At 36.6% G+C, this 20937-nt stretch overlaps 1 protein-coding gene across 1 annotated transcript; it reads left to right on the forward strand.

The window, feature by feature from the left end:
- Window positions 1-4477: 4477 nt before the first annotated feature.
- On the forward strand, window positions 4478-6323 carry LOC144850392 (uncharacterized). Its single transcript, XM_078707666.1, has 2 exons — window positions 4478-4751; window positions 5305-6323. Exons 1-2 carry the CDS (start codon window positions 4589-4591, stop codon window positions 6321-6323), a joined length of 1182 nt encoding a protein of 393 aa, XP_078563792.1. The 5' UTR covers window positions 4478-4588.
- The last annotated feature ends 14614 nt before the right edge of the window (window positions 6324-20937 follow it).

Consider the following 20937-nt stretch of genomic DNA (forward strand, 5'->3'; position numbering starts at 1 on the left):
TTAGTCGGGTGAGTTTTGAATAAAGCAATTGAAACCAGATTCATTGTGTAGTCTTTTATTTGATTATTTTGACGTGGACCAACTAGATAAGTCAGTGGGACACACCTGCTGCCGAACCCGGAGGTTTTTAACGTGACCTAATCTAAAAACGTTAATTATTATTCATATTATTATATTTATTAGGCCCTAACTAGGGGCCTAGGAGGGGAAGCTACCTGTCTTGGCACAAGGCACAGTTATGCTTCATGAATGATGACAGCGACCCAGTTGCATCATGAAGGTCCATTTCTTCCATGGTATTTTGAAGGTCCATTCTATAACTACTAGCTAGGCCTAGACCCTATTATTAATTAGTAAGAAGGCTAATGTAGTTTTAATAAGGTTTATTTTGTTTATTTTAGAAAAAATGGATGACTCTATGATGGAACAACTAATTATGGAGGTCCAAAATAATTTGATACTGTACAATTTGGGGGATAATACAAAGAAGGTAGACGAAAAATGGATATTTGGGACGAAATTGCCACGAAAGTTGGAATGGAATCTGGCAAGTGATATAAATACAGTATATAATTAAGAGTGTACAATTGGTATGTATTTACAGGAAAATGTACAATACTGTTCAGTATACCGTATTGTTCCTAATAAACGCCCCGCCCTTAATGAACCCCCCCTCCCCCCTTCATTTTCTAATTAACACACCTTAGTGCCCAATCTATATAAACAGAGGATTCTCACGTTTAGAATTGGTTTTCAGCTAACAACGTGACAAACATGTAGGCCTACACCGGGCGCGTAGGATGCTGGACACTTTTTTTAAATTCGCGACAACATACATCGCTGGTCTTTAAAAACCAGGAAAACAACGGGGATCAGACAATCGCATGCTTATTCAAACAACACGGAATTGATACAAGGCGTCTGGTTCATGAAGACCTTTCGAGTTGTTAGAACTTTTCATCAAGTTGAGGGCGGATGTCAATAAGGACCCTGTTATATGCAGCCCTAGGTCTTAAAAACAATCTTTTTTTAAAGCACTCCTTTTCTTACAACCAGTAATACCTAGCTTGTATAGTGTTTATGTATTGCCTTTATGCAATATAATCAGGCATAGTTCTAATTGACAACCCGATAGTTGTCTTTAAAAAAATATCTTTATCAAAGGCATTTACATTTTCAAAATGGCCAATTCTGTGGATGACTTGCTTCCCTTTATTTTCAACTATATCCCTGCATCCTTTTGAACATTCAGTGTAATGATCTCGTCCTTTCCTGTTGACATGACCAGAAACATGATAAATTGAAGTCCATTGTACTAATAGAATGAATTCATTGAAATATTAAATCAAATATTATTTATCTTGATTATTTTATTTCAATGTTGTTGACTGCAATATAATCAGGCATAGTTAACACTAGGGTTTTAAACTTTGTTTTATTTTCCAAAAGAATTCATTAGTTTTATGAACCCCAAGCCCTAACAGGAGGCAAAGTATTGGATATATCCATATCCAATAAATTTGAAGTTTCAATCATCATAAAGAACAACCAGACCACAGTTCAGTACAACCACAAAATAGCTGTACCGAACACTACAACGTACCAGTTAGAGGAAAGAAAACCGAATGCTTTTGAATGTTGCACAAAGAGAGCATAAAAAAGAAAAAACATGAAAACCAGACTATGTGTAAATTATGCAAGTCTGGCTGATGGGACAAAGAAGAGAGATGAACTAATTAGTATTGAGAGAAATCATTGTTGGACGAACTAATTGGTATTGAAAGAAATCATTGTTGGCCAGTTCACAAAATAGCTGTACTGAACACTACAATGTACCAGTTTCACAAGAAAACTGAATGTTTTTGAATGTTGCACGCAAAGAGCATAAAAAAGAAAAAACATGAAAACCAGACTATGTGTAAATTATACAACTCTGGTTGATGGGACCAGAGGAAGAAGAAATACGAACTAATTGGTATTGACAGAAATCATTGTTGGATGAACTAATTGGTATTGACAGAAATCATTGTTGGCCAGTTCACAAAATAGCTGTACCAAACACTACAACGTACCAGTTAGAGGAAATGGAATGGTTTCACAAGAAAGCCAAATGCTTTGAATGTACAAGTGCAATATTATTCAGGGCCGTAGCCAGCATGAGGCAGATGATGCACTTTCACCACCCACCCCAATTCCGCAGCACAGATCGTCGTATTTTATATTATTAATTATATTTAAAACATCTTTGCCTTATCTGTTTTTGACTTCTCGCTACGGCCTTGTTATTTATTTACTATTTATTTCTCAATAAATAAAATCTCCCATCACCATTATTTCTTTAAACCTATAAATAATTATATATGCTTCTAAATTAAATATTTTTTTGTGTTAATATGTTTTGAAATGAAAAGATTATGTAAATATGTGTATATAAAGATATGTTTTGAAATTGTCATTTTTAGTATACAGAGTAATAGACCTATAAATAATTATATATGCTTCTAAATTAAATATGTATTTGCATTTTTGTTTGTGTTAATAAATAAATAAGTCTGCTTGAAATTGTAATTATTTCTACTTATTTGTCTTATATACGAAAACAACGTTTAAAAAATTGTTTTCATTCAGTCTGCCAACGACATTTTTTTTGGCTTTGATATGAAATATGAATCAATACCTTTACGATTGACGATTTAGTGACACTTATCAGCATGTTAACGCGGGTTTCAATTCGTGTTAACGCAAATTGGAGCGAAGTAGCAAGATAGTAGGTAATGCAACGCAACGATTTACTGTCACTCTTGCTCGCGATCAATTAGGCCTAGCATCAGGTAAATTTCTGTTAGTTTTACATTTTGCCAGAGACATATGATTATGCGTTTGTCGGGGAATATAATATACAGTAAAAATCGTTCGCGTTCACTTCGTAGCTTCAGCGCCTAGAAAACAATTACCTTCCATTGACCGTAAGTAGACCTACATCAGAGGGATATTATGCACTTTATATGCATTCATTATTTCCAGCGATCATTTCATTTTTTTATTCGACAACAAGCGGTCCAGGGGTTGCGACAGCAACAGAGCGCCATAACACATTTGTGTCCGCAACCCCTGTAACATATAACTTAATACAAGTTAAAAATGAATATAAAATATACAGATTATATTACACAATTTAAAATACACCTATACAATTAAAATAAAGTTAGCGTTTATCAAGCAGATATTTTTTCAATTTCGACAGAAAATTTTTCAAAGGAAGAGTAACTGCTTGATCTTTGATTATGGGGGGTAGTGATGACCATATAACAGGAAAATTGTTGATAGACGAATATTTTAAAGTATCGGTACGTGCAAAAGGGTGGACAAATGTGAGTAATTCAGGATGGCGTTGATTGATATGAATATTATTGTTTACAGTACTACAAAAAGTTACATTATAAAAACAACGAAATATAAAGGAAATTAAAATCATTAAACATCTATCACGTAAGGATAACCATGGATTAAAGAATAGAAGGATATGCATCGACGTGAGATCAAGGGTTCCTTGACTCTCGCCGACAGACCGCGGACCGCCCACAATGTTACAGTTTAATTAACCGCATGGTAACAACGAAACGGTAGAGTGCCTAATATTTTGTTTACTGCACATGTGCAATGACATTTAACCTTGTTGGCTACGCTTCTTTCGCGCGTTCTTTGGTGGCATGATGTTTTAGCGCTAGCAACAATGGCGACGAACACTTTATACGACGACGAATTTAGTTATAACCTTTCTGATGAGAAATTCGAAGTCGAATTAAACGATCTCCCAGATATAGAGTTTCGTGAAGAAGAGGTTGTCTTGGATTCAGACAATGGTTGTGGAGGAAAATGTGTTAATGATGGTCCAACAGGTTCTGTCGTCGAAAGCGAAGGAGACCGCTTAGGTTTAGGCCTGAAGGGTAAATATATTAGGGCCTAGGGGCCTAGCCTAGTTTATTATTCCCTTAGTAGTGCTTAGTAGGCATAGTAGTGTTGTTTCTGAAGATGACGAATTTAACATTAACAACGAATTGCCCGCAACCGAAATTAGTGATGCAGCCAAGACTTGAATTGAATTGAAGCCTTCCCTTGGAGGCTTGGAGATTACAGGCGTACTTTTTTTAAATTAATAATTTAAAATTAATTCATTATTAATGAATCAATGATTAAACTATGCTAGCCTAGTAGTAGTAGGCCTACAGTAGGAGGAGTAGTACTAAGACAGTACACTAACTAAGCTTTCTATAAATCTAGTAGTAGGGCCCCTGGCAATTATTCAAACTTTATTGCCAGGCTAGTTGCAAGGCTACCCTCATACAATATAACAGAGAAGGGGTACAAATTACATAATTGGTTAATTAGATTGTGTTTGGTTATTTGTTTTGTATAAATATGGATAATTAATTTCTTTCCCTGCAATTTTTAATGTTTTGTTTTTACCTTAAAAACATTAAATCAGGTCATTCCTTGTCTGTGAGTGAAAAGTGAAATGTATGCATATGATTAATTATGATAAAAAGAGAAAAGCAATGTACTGCCTACAGTAATTAACTCATATAGAATGTCCTCTCGTGGTAGACCTAGCCTTTCTACAATGAATGACCTATTTAGTTATTTTCACACAGATGTCACCAATGTGACAAAGAAGCCAGAGAAATTGAAGACTACAGCTAAAAAGAAGCCAGATAAATTGAAGACTACAGCTAAAAAGACTAGAAAAAGTAGTAAGAAGACTTTAAATTAATTTTAACTCCCACCCCCATTATCGCCATGGGCATAGGTCGTGTTTCCGTAGCTAAACATAAATTATCTTGTTTTTTTTTAACCAGATAATTAATAAAAAATTAAATTGTTTTTTTTTTGGATTACCGGTTAATTTTTGGCTGCAGAAACACGGCCTTAGTCTATAATAAGACATCAATTATTTTGTTTGTACAAATTGATTTGTTCTTTATACTTATGTATTATTATTGTTCAATTATGGTAAATTATTTCTCTGTTATTTAATCTATATTAGTGGGAAAAAATATAAACACAACAGAAACAGGAGACATATGTCTTACTGTACATTTCATGTGTCATGCATAAGGTGTCATTTTAAAAATCATGGACCACTTTCTACTTTGTAGTAGAGGAAGAGCAAACTTAAATTTTTAACATTCCATTCATTTATGGAATTTCATCTAAAAGCATGACATTTTATTTCATAGGCCGAAAAGATTTAGGGTGTTTTATTATCTTAATTGTACATTTTATATTGTATGTATGTATTTTCAGCTGTTCAAAGACCAACTATTAAATTTACGAAAGAAAATGCAATCAATAATAGTCAGTCATACTTGATGTCAGCGTTAGAACAGGTCATGCACCATCTTGTGTACACAGCCGATTATCCAACAGCAAAAGAAGTTTTAGCTCTTGCCAAAGTGTTACTTGAAAATAATAATACATCAGAGTTTCAGGACTACTCTAAAAACACTGCTAAAGATTTTTGGCAAATTGTGACAACTGGTGACACAAAGACCATTAAACCTGAGGGTAATGAAATGGTCTGTCGTGCATTTCATCAATATTGTATCAATAACGGTACTGTTAGGTGGAAGAATTTAATGGAAGCTTTAAATTTGGACAGTGAAGGTCAACATGCTAGAACATTAAATCACTTTATCATGAGAACAATTTTAGATTTAATGTTAACTGATCGTCACAATAAAGACATGCCCATACCTGAGGTGAAAGACCCAAAACCATTGGACAGCAATGAAGAACAAGTAGTTCGATATGTGGCTGGATACATACCTTATGCACTACTTAAGAAATTAAACAAAACAACCAGCATAACAGCTAAGACCTACTGCAAATTTCTTGCAGAGTGGCAGGTAAAGGGTTCTGATGCGACTCATTCATTTTTGGACTACACACAATTATGGATAGCAAAGCAGACACGTGGTCGATTGTTTAATGTCAATGATGATGTTTACTTATTCTTTAGAGCAATAGAGAATGAAAACAGAAAGTATTTAACTGTGAGTAGACTCGATTCAATGCCAAATGCAAATATCCAGCAGAAAATTCTTGACACTGTATTGGAAAACCCAACTGTTCATAAATATTGGTGCAATCTGATACGCAACAAAATTACAGGAGAGGCATCAAAACATTTGCTTGAATTGATTATCAAGCTTTGGCTCAAGATACGTGTACATGCTTTTTTAAAGGTTTATCTTGATTTAAAAAAGGCAGACAGCAAGTCATTGTCGCGCAAATCTGAGAAAGCGTTAAGAAAAGAATTATAGAAAAGTTGTTGCATGTACACATTTGTGTTCTACACTGCTGTACTTAACCTTTTCAATATGTTTTGTTCTTCTTATTTAAAATTTTAGATGTTTATATGTGTTTATTTCCAGAAAAAGATTTGAGCAATACTTTACATTTGAACAAAAACAATTGTGATATATTTTAATAGCTATTTAAACAAATAAAATCAATTAATAATGATCACTTGTATGGTATGATATGATATATGTATTTAATCATAATTCTTATAAACATTCAGTATAAATAACATCCAAGTCCACAACCTTTATTAAAGCTAAGCATGTTAACTCTACCCCCATCAGGAGAAGGGGTGTATTAAGAGGTTTTTTAACAAATGACATAGTTAAAGTATACCTTTTATAGATACAAATTGTCAGAAAATTCATGGATTTTCTATGGATACATTTACTTCCTTCGAGGTAGAGGTGTCTCATCTAGTAAACTACTTTCCTCCATAATTTTGCAGTTACCCCTTTTGGATGCCTTGGCACAATCAGATGCGACATACAAGGATTGCATATTATGACCAAACTGTGTAACTGTAGGGTTATCAGATGCACCACCTGCTGCTCTCTGTTTACTAAAATATTGCTCTAATGGGTCCTGATTAAATTTCTCACTTAATAAAAAATCAACATCAGGCCTTGCCAGAAATTCTCCAGCGAGTTCAACAAATGCATTAACTAAGGATATAAAATAAAACATATTGATTATTTTTAAACAACATCACATAACAATTAAACAAAGCAAACACTACTGTACATTGGATGCAGAAGCAGAACGTTTTATAATTATTGAAATTAAAATCAAACCTAAATGTTAACGTTCCTTGTTAGGAACCTCATGAATTTCAGCACTTTGACTAACAAATGTTCAGCTATACACAAATTTGCTAACCTGTTATTCTGAGACCTTCTAGTGTCTCTCTACTTAAAAGCATTTTCTTCTTTGTTCCATCACTAACATTTTCGAGGTTATTGATCTCAGCCTCCCATTCGTCCAGAAATCCAAGAAAGTAATTTTTTAGCCACTGAAAATATAATGTAGTGGTTTGCCTATAATAATAATAACAAAGACAACGTCGACGACAACAATAATAATAATATGGATCAGTCTATTAATCTATAACAGTTTCAAATTGTAACCACTGTCAATTCAAATATTTTTTTGTATTACAAACCTTGAATCGCCAGTCCTCATTTGATCTATAGGGTGCTAAGGCTGGCTTAATCTTACTGATTCCCTTATGTAACTGTGAGACGTTCAAACAGTCGAAAAATGTGTCAAACATTCTTACGAATTTGATGGTTGATTTTGTGTCATACCGTCCATGGCATTCGAGTGCATTCGCAACTGTGTTGCTTAATACCTGAAGCAAAGGGTTAAATTAATTAATTGCTAAATACATACATCGATTTCATGTTGCTCTATATATTAGACTTATTTAAGATGAAGGAAAGTGAAAATTCTGACATACCTGCGCAGCCATGTACACTCGCATTCTCAAAGGAGTTAGATGAAGATGCTCGTATGATATCTTATGTAAACGTCGTAACCCTGGAGAACACCTGTCTAGTCCGATGTCCCATTCATATAGATCTAGAAGATGTGACCACTTGATATCTTGCTTGTTGTACTACAGTATAAGAGAAAGAACTTGCATATGGTTTCATGTCATCCAATTAAATAAAAACAGAAATTAATTATTCATTTAACACAAATCAACTAATTTTGTAATTTACAACTTACGTGTAGATGGCGAGTCTTATTATGGTAATTACTGTTTTCAAAGTTGTTACGTGTCGTTTTTATAAGATGTGGAACATCACAGATGAAATATATATTTCTGGATGGGTCAATTGCATTTGTTGTAGAGTATGTAATTGTTTTACAATCAGGATTAGAATGTAGTCTATAAAACTTTCTGTTTGGAGATGCACCATCTGATACTAAAGCGCGAACTCTAAATCCTGCTGTTTCTATATACTCGATCGCTTCCCATATGCAAGAAAATAGTTCATCACTAGTCGCTCCTTTACTTGGATAGTACCCGACTGGAGAATGTAACCTTCCAAAAATACCACGAATCATAAGTACTAAAACATGCGTTGCAATGGGTGGCTCTTGTTCTCCCTTACATCGTCTCTCGAATGCTTTAATTTCATTAGCTAAACTACCTACGTCTGTGAAACCTGTAACATGGCCAGTTTTGACTGAAAAGCAAAGACCAGTCTTCACTTTCATTTCATCAAATAGTAAAGTTACGTCTTTCTTTAGTTCTCCACCCTCTTTGTGTAGACCAATGTCCGCAACTATCCTTTTCAACATTTCTGGTGAAAACCCAGAACTGTTGTCGGCAAAATGGCTGTATGAATGTAGAGTCCTGGGATGCGGTAACTTTATAAAACCAGCCTCCCTTAATAAATTATATGAAGAAGCAGATCGATTTTGCAATGCAACGCACCAACGAATTATTGCCGGGTGCCATCTCATCTGCTTACCTTTATCAACTTCCATGTAAGGTTCACTATAGTGGAACCAGTGCGGCTCATCCTCATGATGTTAACTTGGTCACCGGTGGACCAGGACAAAAGTCCCGCCTTCTGCGCAACTTCTTCATACAACTTCAAACTTGGCAGTGGTTCTGATGGTACTGTTTTACACAATGCGCATTCACGTTCATCAGAAGACAAAAGTGTAATGTTGCAAGTTCTTTTCATATTCCTGGTTTTCCTCTTTCTCCATCTTTTTAATTTCAATTGGCAACAATGACAAATATGTGGTGGATGTACATCTATGTCATCACTAGCAATGTCAATTTCCAATGCATCCTTGATCAATTTAGAAAAAGTATTTTTCAATAACGGTTTCCGGTCCTTCATATAAACTTTACTGCTACCACATAGCATACAAATCGTTTGCAGACACAAATGGTGATTGCTCATTTTCTATCTAGAAAATATAAAATATTGTTGCACTGTATGTATTCATACATATATGAACAGTATAATCAGTGGCGTAACGGCTATGTGTGCTCACTGGCTAAACCCAGGGGCCCTGAAGCTTGGGGCCCATGAGCAGTGCCCAGAGGAACAGGCATAAAATATGTCAAAAATGCTAAAAACGTCCGAGGCCTCGATCTTTGAAACTTTGAGGGCCACTGAGTATAATGTTTATTGAAAACAGTTATTAAATTACATTGTATGTTATTGTGAAGACCCTAGTGTAGGCCTACTTCATCAATATACCAGATAAAAACAATACTATATTGTTATTGGCTTAGAATTGTAGATGCTATAATTGTAAGTAGTATAGGTTTCTGCCGCGATTGATCTACGCTAATGTTTTTATGACATTAAAGTAGCATTTTATGACCTGTAGTAGCCCTACATCTGAGAAAATAACTATTTGTTGTCTCAGCCTACATGTAAAATTACAAAATCAGCAAGGATACTAGGCCTTCTAGGCTTACTATACTAGTAAACCATATGATTTGCTGACATTGATACTGCCTAGGTAGGCCTAGGCTAATCTTAAGTGTAGTAGATACAACGTGTAATCATGTCTATATACTCACCGTTGTCTTACTTCTTGTGTGAATAATAATAGGTACTTCGTTTGTTCCTGATTAAGTTTGCCCTGTGTGTACTTTTCAAAACGACCGCTAGGTAACGAATCGCAACTATACATAGCCAGCCAATCCCGGATCAGAGATCGCTGTTTTCATTCAATTAGACCCGGTGATTGGATGTGATGTGGATGACATAACCACTAGCCAATCACCAGGCACTACAATTTAAATATAATCACATCGATAATTAAGGAGATTTATGAAGAAACCACTGCTTAGCTATATATTAAAAACACGATTGTTGTATGTGTGAACACCGGCCACGCTAACAACATACATGGTCAAATGCATAATTTAATATTCTATAGATTAACGCAATTTTTAATGACAGAAGATGGCAGGCAAATAATGATAATTCAAATATAAAAATTGCATATTTTATTAATATTACCAACTACTTAAAATTACCAGTCGTAAGAAAGTGAACTTTTCGTAGTCCGATTGTGATGAAACTAAAACAGAATTATTCAGCAATATATTTTTGTTGTCAATTAATCATCGACGCAGACATGTCAATAGAACATTCAGACTGCGCATACGATTTCTACATGGTTACGTTTTGGTCTAAAAAAATGTAACAGTTGATTCGCAGCGTTTTACAGAGGGCCGCGGTTAGAGACAATGAGCGTGTTTGTTTGATTGGCAGTGGGGTCCCAGAATACGTCTAGAGGCCCGTCGCTGAACCTGTTCGAGGCGTTCTATGTGTCCTCCATTTCTGGGGCCCCACGCCGGCAAACCATACTCAAGAATAGGTAGCACCAAAGTTTTGTACAGACACGAAATCGCGTCTGGAGAACAATTTCCGGCTACAGAAAAAATAAAGCCTAACATTCGATTAGCTTTAGATATCAGATTATCGATATGAACATTCCAATTCAGTTTAGAATCGATATGTACTCCTAAATGTTTATGGCTATCCACCACCGCAATTGTCTCACCATTAAGAAAGTATGGCTTAACAAAGTTACGCTTTCTGGTGATATGCATTAATTTAGTTTTGTTGACATTGAATTTCATTTGATTCTTATCAGCCCAATTAGATAAAATATTTATATCATTTTGCAAATTAACAATATCGTTGGCATTTTGTCTGTGTCTATAGAGTATTACATCATCTGCAAAAAGAAAACATTCAGAAGAAACATTATGATTAACATCGTTCACAAACATATTGAATAAAATTGGACCAAGACAACTGCCCTGAGGTATACCCGATGTGACTGGAAGTACGGAAGAAGTAGCCCCCCTGAAACACACTTTCTGATTCCTATCAGTCAAGTATGAAGATATCCATTTCCAGATATTACCTTGAATATTAAAACCATGTTGATTAGGGTTAAGTAAACCGTTGTCATACGTAAAGTTATTAATATTATTTACGATAATCTTCTCTAAAATTTTACACACCAAAGAGGAAAGGGCCACTAGTCTATAATTAGTTATCGCTGCCTTATCGCCAGATTTATGAACTGGAATAGTATTCACACATTTCCAATCATTGGGCACAGTACCAGTATTAAGGGAAGTACGATACAGCAACCAAAGGGGATAGGCAATTGAGTGCGATATCGGCTTGAGTAATTTGACTGATATTAAGTCTGGTCCAGGAGCGGAATTAGACCGAAATGTAGAAATGGTGTTAATTATATCATTCGGACTAAATGAAATATCAGCAAGTACAGGGATTTTAAGAGAACAGGGGGGAGGTTCGTTAAAATTAATCCGATCCTATTTGGTTCTGTTCAGCAGAGAAAAAAGATCCGGTTTTATGGCCTACATATTGGTGGCGTGCTAGTCAATCCATCAACAGAAGTTCGTAACCTTGGTGTACAACTTGATTGTAAAATGACCATGGAATCACATATCAACAAAATCTGCCGATCTGCTATTTTCCATTTATGTAACATTGCCAAGATCAGACGTTACTTGAACCAGTGTGCAACAGAGCAGATTGTACATGCTTTTGTTACCAGTCGGCTTGATATGGGAAATTCCCTGCTGTATGGTCTGCCAAAGAAGCAGTTGCGGACTCTCCAGAAGGTGCAAAATTGGGCAGCTCGCTTGGTGATGTGTGCCAAAAAGTATGATCACGTCACACCATTGTTCAAAGAGTTAAATTGGCTACCCATGGAGTCACGTGTTAAATTTAAGATCCTGCTGCTGGTGTTCCGATGCCTAAATAGTTGCGCTCCAAAATATCTCTCAGAATTGTTGACAGTCAAGAAGGGAAAGCGAGAACTAAGATCTAGTCATCAGGTGCTACTGGACATTCCGAGGAGCAAACATAGTTGGGGAGATCGGACTTTCAGTGTTGCTGGACCTAGGCTCTGGAACCACCTACCCTTGAACATTAAACACACATCATCATTGAGTCACTTTAAGTCACTACTCAAAACTCACCTTTTCTGATTTTTTCTACAGCGCCATGAGCAATGAATGTTGGAATGGCGCTATATAAATCGAACGATTGATTGATTGATTGATTAAAATGAACGTTAACATCATTAAAAATAGAAGTAAAATAACGATTAAAACCGTTTACAATGTCTTCAATGTTGGAGTAATGAGAGTTATTCGTTGGATTAATAAATTTACTGGGTAAAGAAGATGAACGTTTTTCTTTCACAAACGCGAAAAAACGTTTTTTATTGTCAGCGGATCTGAATAGATCGTTTACGTAATCCTTATATGATTTCCTGATGGCATAGTGAACTTTGTTTCGCCATTGTTTGTGAGCATCCCAGTGTTCTTGTATGCCAGAACGTCTAGATTTTTTAAAAAGTTTCTTTTTCTTCTGAATCATACGTTTAATATCCTTAGGTATCCATGGACTGCTCTGTTTACGTGCTCTGCTTTTGACCCTCGGGAAACTATCGCGAACTGCGGCATCAATAATGTCCATGAAGCCACTCCATGATGCGTTTACGTCATTTTCGTTAAGGAACATACTCCAAGGTGCCAAATGCAAGAGATTATTTAGATGATGGAAGTCACCTCTGTTCCACTTAATAAATGAGCGTATTGTGGATGTAGTTGGTAAACAGAGACGACAATCGATATCAAATTCAATTGCATGGTGGTCGCTCTCAACTGGATTGTCAACGACGCTTATATTTCTTACTGAGGATCCCGTATTTGAGAACACGAGATCTATCTGTGAGCCATCATTAGCGTTTGTGGAAGGTCAAGTATTTTGGTTTACTAATTGATCGAAACCATACATGTTTAACACGTCGATGAATTTATGTGGTGCATTAGGCCAATTGATATTAAAGTCGCCCAAAACGACAACCGATTCATATTTATGGAATGAATGTTCTTGGCTAGCTAGTGCAAGTTCAAATTGATCCCAATAAGAAACAGTTGAGTCAGGGGGTCTGTACACAAGGCATAACAGATGCGATTTGTTGTGACATGTGATAGAGACCCATAACATTTCAATGTTCAGTTCAGATGCAATAACCTTTGATTGCAATGTGCTGTTTATACCAATCAGTAAACCTCCGCCACGGGTAACAGATTCGCGATCGCGACGAAAAATGTCAAATTTATTAGAAAAATGTAACATCTGCGTATCATCCTCGGAGTTCAACCATGTTTCCGTTAAGCATATAATGTCTAATCCATCTGATTTAGTATCGCAGAAAATATCCAAATCAAGAGACTTATTGCGAATACTGCGACAGTTGGAGTGTAAAACCGAAACAGATTTTTTGGTTGGTCGATCACTATGGGATTTGTCAGAGTTGTTGACTGGTCCTGGATTAGGATGGACATCCCCGGACGTGAGCAATACTTTAAAGTTGGCGGTTGAGTTTGGATAGTACTGTGTTGGTGCTTTGAAAAATTTCCGTTTGTGTGGCCTGACTACCAATCCATTGTTGTTGGTAAATGGAGCGTGAATAGCGCGAAAAACAAAAGATTGTGTCCCGTACTGATCGATGTAATTAGGCCTATAATACATATATTTATGCACGTCGCCACTAATTGATGAATATAACTTCATAGGTAATGATGTATCAGGACTATGAATCATAAATATAACAGTACAAGTCAATGCAATTAAAAAACGAAAGTTTATAATGGCACACCTTACCGCCGCCATACTCCGCTCTGTGACACAAATTGCTGATTGAAATTCCGGGTCCAATTCCGAATAGGATCACGACTTGCTGAATAAAATTCTGGGTCGGAATCTCTGTTAAAATAGCTCCAATACTGATCAAAACGACAACTACAGTGTCAAGATTGAAGAGGCCCGGCAGCGATGGTATGAGAGCGAGTTAGGCCCAAGGAGTGGCTCTGATGCTCCAAAAGTATTACAGGCGATGAATGCCAGTGAGGGGTAGCAAGGTGAGCAGAAGTGTAAACAAATGTAGCTTAGAGAGCTCCACGTGAACACGTCCAATGCTCATCAACATTTTCCGTACCTAGCTATTAAACATAGCTAGGTACGCACTTGTCTGGCGGTATCGCTTTGTACGAATCGTTCAGCGTTGGGTCCACACACGTGATATCATGTTCCATCCAGGGACCAAAATGTGTACTGTAGTTACTTTCCAGGCGAAGTTTACAGACGGTTACTTCGTGTACGACCCAATGGGAAAAAACCTCGTTTGTGGGTTTCCGGCCGTTGTGTGCATAAACTTGTAACGCAGATATATTTTCTTTGCAAGTGGCCACTGTTTTAAAAGTGTAGATTTCCAAATAAATTATTATTAATAATTCATTTTTTGTACTGTAGTATGTATTACATTTTTTTTGTAATTCGCAGATTTAAGTGTATGTTAAGTAACAATTAACGTTTTGACCTAAACAATGATAAGCTAGGCCTAGTCTCAGATTTGTTGGTTCTGTGAAATGATACCAGGTTGGTTAACAACATAGGCGGTAATACGCGTTTTCTATCTATTGTTTCACCATACAAGCAATACAGACGGGTTTTAATCACTCAGACGCGTTTTCTATTGTTTTACCTACTAACAGCGAAGACGGGTTTCAATCACACAGACGCGTCTTCACCGCGATTGGGTAGCTCATGAATATTCATAATAGATCGCTGATGAGTGGCAAGTTTCCAGACGCGTCTCTGTGGTCTGAAATAATTTGTAGATGACGCCTTAAATGAAACGGTATAAGTTTTAGAAGAGCGACACACATCGCTCAACATCCATGATCTATAACAGATGACAGGGTTGATAGATTTCTACAATACACTTTGAAAATGAGAAGACTGAGAAATTATGAGCATCGGTTAATCGCAAACATGGATGAAACACCAGTTTGGTTCGAGTCACCAGGAAAGTCTACTTTAAATAAGAAAGGACTTTCAGAAGTTTCTGTTGCCAGTACGGGACATGAAAAACAGATGTGAAAAATGATTCCCTGTCCAAGGCATATAGACATAGAAGACTCAATGACATTGTCAGTTGATGATTATGACATTGCTGTAATGCTGTGCAGAAAGCCTATAAAATGTTCTATGTCAAGTACCCGTCAACACATCATCCAATGGAACATAACTTTTATTTGTCAACATTTGCTTGTTGCAAAGAAGGATGGAACGCTTCATCTGTGCATATATTACAGTAAGATTAATGCAGTGACTGTTAAAGATTCATTTCTGCTTTCAATGTTGATGAAGTTTTAGATGTACTAGGAGGATAAAGACCTTCTCAGCGCTTGATCTGGCTCATGGCTAATCAAGTAAGAAACAATGGACAATGCTTTCAGTGTACCTTGGGGCTTATCTGAATTCCTGAGGATGCCGCAAGGATTGAGTAACTCTGCTAATACATTTCAACGACTAATTGTTTTTATATTTGCAGACATGAACCTAAATGACCTTGTATTATATCTCGACGACATATTAATATTTTCCTCCACATTAGAAAAACATCTGGCTAGATTGGAGAAGGTGCTATCAAGAACCAACAGCTAATTCCCATCTGGTTCATCACCACCAATAAATGAATATAGGTGTACCTCTCATCAATGAGGTGGCACATGAATGGTCAACTTAATTTTTCTGTTTAAATGTCTTAATTCTAAGTTTAACTGTGATCTTGTTGTTTTATTTTAATGTCCCTGTTCGTAATCCTCATTGTAAACCCCTTCGTTATGTTAAATTTTCTTGTGTTGTGTTGTGTTTAAATAGTGTTTTCTGTAGACTTTCGTTGTTGTACAATTCTTGTCTTTTATTTTATAATATATATATTTTATGATCAACCAGTTATTGGTGCCTTGCACTGTTGGTTGAAGAATAAAGAATAAATAAACATTACTGACAGTATTACATTACAGTCACAGGTGACGACTAAAAGACTATCATATCCATGGATATGGCACTCTACAAGAAGTGCATACAGATCTTTGATGCAAATGAAGACATGAAGATTACCAAGATTGGGTGAGCTCCATACAACAATGGCTACCTTGAGAGCCTTATGAAAGTAAGTCAAGATGTTAAAGCATCGTTGATACAATTAAGAGAGAAGCTAGACAAAACCATATGGACAAAGTTTAGTGGCTGGATAGATGCAAAGTCACAACATGCCATGCTTAAGTCTTAATTAACTATACTAATCGCTTGGAAATTATACTAGAATTTATTATAACCCAGACATCAAACCTCAAGCTCCATATCATATCTGGTGAGCAGCTTGGAAAGATATGTTTTGGCATGGACCGCCTTAAATATATGAGGCTTTGGCCAAGATATATTGCAGATATGAAATCGTTGGAGAGTGAAGACACATAGATATGGATGCAAGATAAGATTTCTGTAACAAAGTCAGCAATACCATTCAGGAGTAGACCATGCTGTGGAACAAGTGAATAAAATATTGAAGAGGAGGGTTAGTTGGCATGTCAAACTGTAACGCTCGACAGTGATGGAGACGAACAATCAGGATTACCACCATGAAATGATGACAGTCAAATGCAAATGATTTAACAGAAATTTTCAGAAAATTAAATCAGCTTTGTCAAAGAATGGTAATCCATTTTCCATTGAAGGTAAGAGGCTGTTCAATTCAATAACAATGGCATACTGTACATACTAATTGAATATTTCAAATCGATTTGAATGGACAAGCACTGTACGAAAGTTACTTTCGGCAAACAAATTATAAAAGCAAGCAGAAGTCTGTGGTTAAAATTGAAAAGGTCAAATTCTAAACTTTACAGTTCGGAAACTACTTAAATCTTGGAAAGTTAAAGGTAAGAAAAAATATATGAGAGTGGGGTTTTAGTTGGAACATGGTTATTTTAGGACATATGCAAAAGTAATTTGTTTGTAGTCTGCTGCCACCAAGTGTTAGGTATTTGTCATGGTCCAGGTCATCCACCATATTGCCTGCATGCTTATTGATACAACCATGGAGGTAAAACAACAGTGTTGAATTGGGAAAGGTATGTGTGTTTTGTTTCCTTTTAAGTAATTTCTTTGGTAATGTGTAAATATTTAATTATCTTAATGATATTTAAAAAAAAAAAAAAGTTAACATTTATTTTTAAATATCCATTTGAAACAAAATGAAATTGAGTATCTTAATGATGTTCATGATCATATATTAGGATGAATAGTTTATTGGTATATTAGACTCTATTACAAGTTACACAACTAAAATAAGAATACATGTTATTGAATGCTTTGTTCCCTGAAACATGCTAGAAAATATCCCATGTGCTCATGGGGTTTGTTGGAACATACGTTTTCCAACTAACCCCTATGATACATTATGATATAAACCATAGATTCCAACTGTCAAAGCGGGATTGTGCACACACGTTTACTTCGGAAGGTTGGAAACCAGACTCCACTCAATCACTTCAGCGATACCTCGGTATGTTAAACTACCTAGCGAAATTCATACAAAACTTGAGCACAGTAGCCGCCCCGTTAAGGTAACTTGCACATAACAATGTCCAGTGGTGCTGGTATGATAAACATCAGAAAGCGTATGAACAACTCCAAAGCATGATATGTAACGCACCTCTGCTGAAATTTTATGATGTACGCAAAGCTATTACACTCACATGTGATGCGTCACAATTCGGTCTAGGCGCTGCATGCTTACAGAATGGTGAACCAATAGCATATACAGCAGGGAACCCAGCAGACATTGGTGCGTTGAATTGTTTACACATCCGGTTAGCGAACCCAGCGCATCCGGGCTATCTTTTGATCATGCGCGTGACAATCTTCAGTTGTGGTAGGCCCTATTTATGTTAAATCTTTGTACTTTTGTAACTCTTCACAATAAATGAATAATAATTCGTCAAAGTAACGAATTAAAATCAAGATAATAAAAATAAGTTAAAATAGCTTAATTAATTAATTCTCATTATACTAATTATTAATTATGAATATAGGCCTTAACCCTTTCACTGCGTATACCCGGTACTACCGGGTATAAACAAACGTCGTTGAAATACGTATACACGGTAATACCGGGTATGGGCAATACATTGATTTAATCGTATTTTCCTATAATATATAGCACCCTCTATGTTTTTTCGATGAACTGGAATATTTTTGCAAGTCATTGAAAATATTTTCCAGCAAAAAAAACGGCCCTCTATAGTTGTATTATCGTCTTGAAAATCATGCGCCCTCTATAAAGTTTTCTTACGCGTGACTAGTTATTTCTTTCTTGGAAAGTTGTTTTGAGTAGCGAAATGCGCAACAAAGGTTATATGATGTTAGTGAAGCTTTGAATCAGATATTTGCTGATTCAGACAGTGAAGATGACTTTGATATCAATGATGCAAGTCAATCGTTCCCGTCTGCTGACTATAGTTCCGATGATAGTGATTCTATGATGAGTGCTGATTGTTCGTTAGATGTGGATAATGAACCTGACGTAGGCCATGGATCACAGGATGTAGATATGTCTGTGGACAGTGACGGTGAAGCGAGCGTAGACAGTGACGATGAAGCGGTGAGTTCTGATCGTATATCAGTATCAGATGATGATGAGCCAGTGCCAGTTGTGCGTGGTCGTGGTAGAGGAAGACGTGGTGCACGTGTTCGTGGTGGAGTAAGACGTGGTGCACATGTTCTTGATGGCAATATAGATCTACATGGTGTACGCGGTGGCAATAGAGGAGGCAGACGTGGGCCACGTGTTCGTGGTGGTATACGTGGAAGAGGAGGTCAGAGGGGCCGGCCTCGTGCTAGAGGACAGGGGCGCAGGCCTGCAAGAGATCAGAACCCAAAGATAAATTGGGACATTGATCCAAATGATAGTTTTCAACCAAAGCAAATTCCATTCTCTGGTGGGGAACGACTCAAAGTTAGAATGGGTGATAATGCTTCAATTGAGGAGTTCTTTTTTCAGTACTTTACTGATGATATATTTTCGCATATTGTAGAGGAGACCAATCGATATGCTCAGCAGTTCATCAATGCAAACCGTGATAAACTGAAAAGTCGAACCAGGGTTCATCAATGGGTTCCCACTACCGTTCCTGAAATGAAGACGTTTTTCGGTTTACTTGGACTGATGGGTATTATTCACAAGCCTAGGCTAGAAATGTATTGGAGCACTGATGATTTGATACAAACACCTATATTTGGCCAAATAATGAACAGAGATAGGTTTTTCCTGATAATGAAATTTCTACATTTTGCAAACAATGAAGACCCTGCACATGACCCCCACGGATGTCAATAGGGACAGGCTCTACAAAATTAGGCCTCTCATCAGAATGGTTCGAGAACGAATGCAGCGTGTTTATTCGCCATCTAAAGAAATCTGCGTAGATGAATCCTTGCTTTTGTTCAAGGGGAGACTGCTGTTCAAGCAATGCATTCGAACAAAACGTGCACGTTTTGGAATCAAGTTTTATGAACTATGTACATCCGATGGCATATCTCTTGATTTTATTGTATATTCAGCTGAGAATATTTTCAGAGATCATCAAGACCCTCATCCTCAAATGCTTGTTACTGAGCGTATTCCTATAAACATGATGCAGCCTTTTCTTGACCGAGGCCACACACTTTATGTTGATAATTTTTATACATCTCCAGCTCTGGCTACGTACCTTCTCGATCATGATACATACCTTTGCGGCACTGTCAACCCAAAGCGTTCCGGTTACCCCAGTGATCTAGGGACAAAGGCGCTTGACAAGGGAACATCATGTTTTATGAAGTCGCAAACGGGAAACATGTTAGCGGTAAAGTTCCGGGCGCTAAAAAACAAATCAAACAATAAACCAAAAGAAGTGTGCATGCTGACCACGGAAGGCAGGGCCGCTATGATCCCAACTACAAAACGTGACAAAGACAACAATCTTATTCACAAGCCATCATGTATAATTGCGTATAATCACAACATGGGAGGAGTTGATATGGTGGACCAACAGCTGCACAGTGTGAGCATTGTAAGAAAAACATACAAGTGGTATAAAAAAATAGCTCTCAGAATGTTCATGCAGTGTGCTCTAAGTGCCCACAAACTCCATCGGAAGTTCACGCCATCTACCAAAGATTTTTTGGCTGATTTCAAAGATCTTTTGACAGTACTTGTGTGTTCAAGCCCTAGATTGAACAAAGAGGTAACACGTCATGAAGTTGTACAAAGGCTAACTGGGAAGCACTTTCCCGTGAAAAGAGAAAGTAAAGACGGCAACACAAAAAACAAGAAAGACAAAATGTGCCGGGTGTGCTGGGCTCGTGGTCACCGCACAAGTGCTGGAAGAGAGATCAAGACAGTGTGGATTTGCAAAGATTGCCCAAGTAACCCAGGTTTGCATGCCGATAAAGATTGTTTCAGGGCCTACCACACAAAATTGGACTATTCTAAAGAGGATGATGAGTAAGAGAAAACCAAAAAACCATGACGTCACATAATAACTTTGATTTGTGCATAATTTGAATAAAACAATGAAAAAAATTCAATTTGTTTTTATATTTTTATTTGTTATACGTATCTTCATCAATATCCAGT

Source organism: Antedon bifida, chromosome 8, assembly GCF_963402885.1.
Source record: "Antedon bifida chromosome 8, ecAntBifi1.1, whole genome shotgun sequence".
Lineage (NCBI taxonomy): Eukaryota > Metazoa > Echinodermata > Crinoidea > Comatulida > Antedonidae > Antedon > Antedon bifida.